The 8,289-nt window shown below is 43.3% G+C and overlaps 1 protein-coding gene across 1 annotated transcript in view; it reads left to right on the forward strand.

Moving 5' to 3' along the window:
* Positions 1 to 8,289, forward strand: part of LOC139024922 (protein 4.1-like) — a 39,503-nt gene that overhangs the window by 25,251 nt on the left and 5,963 nt on the right. Inside the window, exon 5 of the mRNA XM_070439908.1 lies at positions 2,540 to 2,644. Within this exon, the coding sequence (XP_070296009.1) occupies positions 2,540 to 2,644 (105 nt within the window). The remainder of the gene's footprint in view (positions 1 to 2,539; positions 2,645 to 8,289) is intronic.

Here is an 8,289-nt window from a genome sequence, read left to right on the forward strand (position 1 = left end):
CATATGGCCTGGGAGGCACTTTTTGGTTTGCGCGGCTTGTTTTTCCTTTCAGGTCTGGGGCGTCCCAACTATCCACCAGATGCCATGCTCAATTGGCGCTTGAAGGGGTTAGAGGGGACTTGATTGGTGTAACAGTTGGCGGTAGCCACGCGGTTTTTCAAACGATTGGTGGATCTCTTTACTATTGTATTAACTCTTTGTGTCGCTTTCTTTTTTTAAATGGTAATGAGTATGTGGTGGTCCAAACTTTGGACTGTCTGGGTACATACATATACAGGTTGAAGGTCCCGGAAGGTTTACATCACTTAGGTTGGAGTCATTAAACTTCGGGTTTTCAACCACTCACAAATTTCTTGGTTAACAAACTATGGTTTTGGCAATGTCGGTTAGGACTCTACTTTGTGCATGACACAGTAATTTTAATTTTAGTAAACAATGACTTTAACCCCGGTTTTTTATAGGAGATTCCATAATCAACTTGAAAGTCTTCCGCATGGCATATTATATAATTAACTCAGACCGTACTCATTTTGTGTCATAAAAAAGCCTTTTTCAAAGTCTCAGCTCATGAATTAGCAGGACTGGTATCCAGATTTTTCCTGTGTTCTGAATATTTTATTCTAAGTCTCAGATGCATATCCTCGCTCACCATACCAGATCGTTTAATATACTTCTTCTGATTAGTAATACGTAATATTTATAGCGGAGATATGCCTTGTATTTATATTATTTGACTGCCCGCACTCGTTAGTCAGATATTTCTTTCTGCGGTTGTGTTGATGATTCTGACAGTCTTTGTAGTCCGGGGCTACGGAGAATGCCTATCTGGTTTGTGACAATGGTTCATCCATATTAGCACAGTGGGGTATCGATAGGGCGTTTGATTTGTTCCAGTTGAGGCAGTGGGAATTTTCTGAGCAGACGAGTGGTAGTATTTTTCACATACATTTCTTGTTATCTCGGTTTTATTATAGAGAAAGGCATTTTATTTGCTGTATCAAAATGTTAATTATTTAATTTGATTTTATTTTTTGGCTATCATTTTAATTAACACTAAATTTATCATCAGACACAATATCACTAATTTAATTTAACTGGTCACATACGCAAAAAGATACATAAAGGCAGAAGTTAATATAGTCTCATAATGGTTTATATCAAATTCATAATATTTAACCAAGTATTTTGACAAGGCTATATTGGTACACCATACTCTCTTTTGGTATTCGTATTTACATTTATTTATTCGAGCTTTGCTTTGAGACTCAAAATTGGAGCTTCAGGTGCATCCGTTTCCATTGATCTCCTTGAGATTGTTTCTCCAACTTGATTGGGAATCCCCCTGTGGTAAATTCAATTGATTGGACATGATTTGGACAGGCACACACCTGTCTATATAAGGTCCCACTTGACAGGTGCATGTCAAGGAAAAACCAAGCCATGAGGTGCGAAGGAATTGTCCTTAGAGCTCCGAGACAGGATTGTGTCACTCTAACAGAGCTCCAGATTTCCTCTATGGAGATGGGAGAACCTTTTAAGGATACTTCTCTGCAGCCTCCACTCATGCAGGCATTTACGGTAGAGTGGCCAGATGGAAGTCACTCTTCAGTAAAAGGCACATGCCAGCCCGCTTGGAAGTTTGCCAAAAGGCACTTAAATCTCTCAGACCATGAGAAACAAGATTCTCTGGTGTGATGAACTTGGATTGAATTCTTTGGCCTGAATGCCAAGTGTCACGCCTGGAGGAATCCTGGCACCAATCCCCTAGTTGCAGCATGGTGGTGGCAAGCTATCATGCTGTGGGGATATTTTTCAGTGTCAGGGACTGGGAGACTAGACAGGATTGAGGGAAATTATGAATGGAGCAAAGTACAGAGAGACCCTTGATGAAAACCTGCTCCAGAGTGCTCAGGACCTCAGACTGGGCGAAGGTTCACTTTCCATACAGGACAACAACCCTAAGCACACAGCCAAGACAACACAGGAGTGGCTTCAGGACAAGTCTCTGAATGTCCTTGAGTGGCCCAGCCAGAGTCAGACTTGAACCCGATCAAAATCCTCTGGAGAGACTTGAAAATAGCTGTGCAATGACGCTACTCATCCACCTGCACAGAGCTTGAAGAGGATCTGCAGAGAAGGGGAGAAACTCCCATAATACAGGTGTATCCAAGCTTGTAGCGTCATACCCAAGAAGACTCGAGGCTGTATTCCGGCTTGCCAAAGTGTGCTTTCAACAAAGTATGAGTAAAAAGGGTCTGAAATACTTATGTAAATATGTGATTTTCAGTTAATTTTATTATTTTTTTTTTTATACAACTTGTTTTTGCTTTGCTTTGTCTTTATGGGGTATTGTGTGTAGTTTGATGAGGGAAAAAGCAATTTAATCCATTTTAGAATAAAATGTGGAAAAAGTCAAYGGGTCAGAATACTTTCAGAAGACATTGTATCTCTCCTGCTTTTAGAAACATGGCAAATGCCCTACACAGTTAARGACAGGTTTATTATGGCTCTGTATGACATCTCTCTCTCTTCCCTTTAGAAACATGCCAAAGGAGTGGAGCTGTTCACCAAGGTGTGTGACCACCTCAACCTGCTGGAGAGAGACTACTACGGTCTGGCCATCTGGGAGTCGCCCTCCGTGAAGGTCTGTTGCTCTTAAGTTTCCAAACCTTTTTTCTGCTTTGTGACTCACAAGTTGAGGTTTTCTTTTTGAGTTGTCACCTGATTGGCTCAATATCCAGGGGCGCGAGGTGGTTGGAGTTGTCAGGACAGAAATATGAAAAGTTTTATCGGTAGTTTCTTTGARAAGATGTATAAAGCGATTTGTGCGTTTTGAACAACAGCATCAATACACCTATTTCACTTTTGCATGTCAAAAACCAAAATGGCCCCTGCTGCACATGCTGCCACTGTTTAGAACGGATTAGATTAAACTATTTAGAGCGAGCAGGCAGCTCACGCACAAACGAGTTCACCAGGGAGAACGCAACAAGCATGCAGATGATATAAGTGAAAACACATTGAATCTAACTGGGATTGCTGGCTAACATAATGTCACAAAAGCATTATCTAAACTGGGGATTGCTGGCTAACATAATGTCACAAAGCATTATCTAACTGGAGATAGCTGGCTACACTAATGTCACCAATCGATTTATCTAACTGGGATAGCTGGCTAACATAATGTCACAAAGCATTATCTAACTGGAGATAGCTGGCTAACATAATGTCACAAAGCATTATCTTAACTGGGGATAGCTAGCTAACATAATGTCCAAAGCATTATCTTAACTGGGGATAGCTGGCTAACATAATGTCACAAAGCATTATCTAACTGGATAGCTGGCTAACATAATGTCACAAAAGCATTTACTAACCTGAGATAGCTGGCTAACATAATGTCACAAAGCATTATCTAACTGGGATAGCTGCTGCTAACGTAATGCTCACTAAGCATTATTATAACTGGAGGGATAGCTGCTAACAGATGCGTACAAAGACATTATCTAACTGGGGATAGCTGTGCTAACATAATGTCACAAGCATTATCTAACTGGAGATAGCTAGCTAACATAATGTCACAAAGCATTATCTAACTGGGAATAGTCTAGCTAAACCATAATGTCACAATGCATTATCTAATCTATTTATGGGTTTAGCTAGGCTAACGTAATGTCACAATAGCTATTATTAACTGATAGCTCAGCTTATAATGCAGACATTATTTACTGTATGCTAGCTAGATATGGTCCACAAGAGCATTACTCCTAACTGGGGATAGCTAGCTATACGTGAATGTCACAAAGCATTATCTAACTGGAGATAGCTAGCTAACATAATGTCACAGAAGCATTATCTAACTGGGGGTAGCTGGCTAATAATTTCACAAAGCATTATCTAACTGGGGGTAGCTAGCTAACGTAATGTCACAAAGCATTATCTAACTGGAGATAGCTAGCTAACATAATGTCACAAAGCATTATCTACGGGGATAGCTGGCTAACATAATGTCACAAAGCATTATCTAACTGGAGAAGCTAGTCTATTAAGCTAGGGACAGATAGACTAGCTAACATAATGTCACAAGCATTATCTAACTGGGGATAGCTAGCTAACATAATGTCACAAAGCATTATCTAACTGGGGTAGCTGCTAACATAATGTCACAAAGCATTATCTAACTGGGGTAGCTGGCTAACATAATGTCACAAAGCATTATCTAAACTGGGGAATAGGCCTGCTAACACTAATGTCACAAGGCATTTATCTACGGGGATAGCTAGCTAACATACTGTCACAAACAGCCCCATTTATCTTTTAACTTGGGGGAAATTTAGCTAGCTAACATAAATGTCACAAAGCATTATCTAATGGGGATAGCTAGCTAACTAATGTCCACAAGCATTATCTAACTGCGGGATAGCTAGCTAACATAATGATCAAAGCATTATCTAACTGGGGATGCTGGCTAACAATGTCACAAAGCATTATCTAACTGAGGTATTGCTAGCTAACAATGCACAAGCATGATGGGCTAGCCAGGTAACTTTCATTCTGAAATACACTATGTATACAAAAGTATGTGGACACTCCTTCAAATTAGTGGATTCAGCTATTTCAGCCACACCCATTGCGCACAGGTATATATAATCGAGCACACAGCCATGCAATCTCCATAGGAAAACAATAGCAGTAGAATGGCCTTACTGAAGAGCTCAGTGACTTTCAACGTAGCTCCGTCATAGAATGCCACCTTTCCAACAAGTCAGTTCGTAAAATGTCTTCCCTGCTAGAGCTGACCCCGGTCAACTGTAAGTGCTGTTATTGTGAAGTGGAAACGTCTAGGAGCAAGAACGTCTCAGCCACGAAGTGCATCTGTCCTCCGTTGCAACACTCACTACCGAGTTCCAAACTGCCTTTGGAAGCAACGTCAGCACAAGAACTGTTCGTCAGGAGCTTCATGAAATGAGTCACAAGCCTAAGCTCAGCATGCGCAATGCCGAGCATCGGCTGGAGTGGTGTAAAGGTCGCCACCATTAGACTCTGGAGCAGTGGAAACGCTTTCTCTGGAGTGATGAATCACGCTTCACCGTCTGGCAGTCCAACGGACGAATCTGGGTTTGGCAGATGCCAGGAGAACGCTACCCTCCCCAATGCATAGTGCCAACTGTAAAGTTTGGTGGAGGAGGAATAATGGTCTGGGGCGGTTTTTCATGGTTCGGGCTCCTTAGTTCCAGGGAAAATAAATCTTAACGCTACAGCATACAATGACATTCTAGACAATTCTGGGCTTCTCTCCAATGTTGCAACATCTAGTGGAAAGCCTTCCCAGAATAGTGGAGGTTGTTATAGCAGCAAAGGGGTGACCAACTCCATATTAATACCCATGATTTTGGAATGAAATGGTCAATGATCATTGGTCATGTAGTGTAACTTTATATTTCCAAGTTAGTCAGATTTGAGTTTAGAAAGACTTAAAATTGGCATGAGAGCCAACTAGCTAGCAATCAATGTTTCCAAAAATTACTGTAGCTGGTTAACCTCTCTTTCGTGTCGTCTGAGATTCCCTAAGATTGGAAAGCAGCTGCGGTCATCCCCCTCTTCAAAGGGGGGGACACTCTTGACCCAAACTGCTACAGACCTATATCTATCCTACGTCATTTACAAAATAGCCTCCAATACCCTACTCAATAAATTGGATGCAGTCTATCACAGTGCCTTCCGTTTTGTCACCAAAGCCCCATATACTACCCACCACTGCGACCTGTACGCTCTCGTTGGCTGGCCCTTGCTTCATACTAGTCGCCAAACCCACTGGCTCCAGGTCATTTTTAAAAATTAAATATTAATTTGATCATGCTTTGTGATACACCAGGTTTTATGCTGTTTTAGTCCACACATGACAGTAGAACCTGGTGAACCGTAAGGGGAAACAATCAAATTGGCCAGCCAACTTCATACTTTTTTGTCCTACCAGATCCTTGATGAGAAGGTTCTAGCTAGTGTATCCCTCTGTCCTTGGACTCTTGTTGGATGTAGTTGTCCGGTTTATCAAGTCCCAGGCTCCCATGACTGTTGTAAATAAATATTCATAAGTGAATTACAATTTCCTTTAGCACCATCTGTACCTGATAGAGCAGATCTGCGGAAGTAAGCCGTCTGGCGCGACAGTTATTGGGAGACTAGAGCAGACCCAGAAGTTCTGACTGAACACACATTTAAGCGCCCCCAGGACGGTTAGTTTACTTTGTGCTGTTATAATTTCTGCTATGGAATCCTGCGATTTCGTTGGGGCAGTTCCCCCCCGTTGTAAATAGTTGGCAAAGCAGTCCAAGAAATGTTCTCACAGCCTATGCGCCCACGGAGGAGGAGCGGCCGCTGCTGGCGGTCACGGAGAGGAGCGGCTGCTGCTGGCGGTCACGGAGAGGAGCGGCTGCTGCTGGCGGTCACGGAGGAGGATGCGGCTGTGCTATGTTTGCGGTCACTGATGGAGGAGCGGGCCGCTGCTGGCGCCCACGGAGGAGGAGCGGCCGCTGCGGCGCCCACGGAGGAGGAGCGGCCGCTGCTGGCGGTCACGGAGAGGAGCGGCTGCTGCTGGCGGTCCAACGGAGAGGACGGCTGCTGCTGGCGGTCCACGGGAGAGCGAGCGGCTGCTGCTGGCGGTCACGGAGAGGAGCGGCTGCTGCTGGCGGTCACTGAGGAGAGCAGCTGGCCAGGAGGGGCGGCGTGCTGGCGCCACGAGGAGGAGCGGCCGTGCTGGCGGTCACCGGCGAGGAAGCGGCTGCTGCTGGCGGTCACGGAGAGAGCGGCTGCTGCTTGGCGCACCGAGGGGAAGCGGGCCGGCTGCTTGGCGCCCACGGAGGAGGAGCGGCCGCTGCTGGCGCCCCACAGGGAGGAGGAGCGGCCGCTGCTGGCGGTCACTGAGGAGGAGCGGCCGCTGCTGGCGGTCACTGAGGAGGAGCGGCCGCTGCTGGCGGTCACTGAGGAGCAGAGTAGTAACTAAACAGCTTGTTATGAACATTAGATTTTTAAATGGAAAATGTACAAATTTACCACACTATAAGCATTTAAAACCCATGAATTACAGAATATATATATTTAAAAAATTACCAATCACAAGTGGGGTGCCGCCCCTAACGCCCTAATCAACGGGTTGACCGGTGAAAAAACATACACAGACCAAAGAAAAGTAAAATATATAATCTAGGCAGTGGAGATAAAATGCGTTTCATGGAAATATGAACAAAGGCGATGTTTCACTTTTTCTAATGTTGGGGTCACTCGAAGAAAAGTCGTCAAATTTCAAGTTTAGAAAATATAGTTTAGGGGGTTTTCTCTGCTGTTAAACATAGTGGCTGGTCATTTTTGACCCTTAAGACAACACAAGGGATATTGTGTTGTCTTAAGTCACTCTTACTAATGTAACTTCTGTAAGTCACTGTTACTAATATTGCTTCTGTAAGTCACAAGTTTTTTTGTATTTTTTTGACGCTTGTTATTTAAACTAAGGACAAGTCAGTTATGAACAAATTCTTAATTACAATGACGACATAGGAACAGTGGGTTAACTGCCTTGTTCAGGGCGGAACGACAGATTTGTACCTTGTCAGCTCGGGGATTCGATTTAGCAACCTTTCGGTTACTAGTAAAACTGTCACGATCGTCGTAAGAACGGACCAAAGCGCAGCGTGGTTAGAATACATTCTTCAATATTTAATGAAGAACATTTAAACAAACTTACAAAACAAATAAGACGAACGTGACCGCTATAATTAACAATGTGAAACATGCAACATAACATAGACAATAACCACAACCCATAATACAAAACAGGCTACTAAATATGGTTCCCAATCAGAGACAAGCAAAACACCAGTCTCTGATTGAGAACACATATCAGCAAAACACTAGAAATAGACAAACCAAGACAAACAACATAGAATGCCACCTCAGATCACACCCTGACCAAACTCTGTTCTGTTTAACCCACAAGTAACAGTCACAGTTATAAACAATAACCTATCCTCTTCTGGTGTTAACCCCCACAGAGCAGTGTAATATAGACAGATCTCTCTGTGGTTTAACCGATACCACAGTAGTGGTGCCAACCGTATAAACATCTCCTCTCTTTCTCTGGTGTTTAACCACACAGAGTAGTTAATTTTATAGCATTCAAAACCGTCAAATGGCTTTGGACAATAATTTAATTGATCTGGAAGCTGTTTATTGGGGATTGGTGGGAAAAAAAAATCAGCGGGACTGTGGGTTGAACAGGGGTATCACATCACC

This window comes from Salvelinus sp. IW2-2015, unplaced genomic scaffold, assembly GCF_002910315.2.
Source record: "Salvelinus sp. IW2-2015 unplaced genomic scaffold, ASM291031v2 Un_scaffold2018, whole genome shotgun sequence".
In the NCBI taxonomy this organism is placed as follows: domain Eukaryota; kingdom Metazoa; phylum Chordata; class Actinopteri; order Salmoniformes; family Salmonidae; genus Salvelinus; species Salvelinus sp. IW2-2015.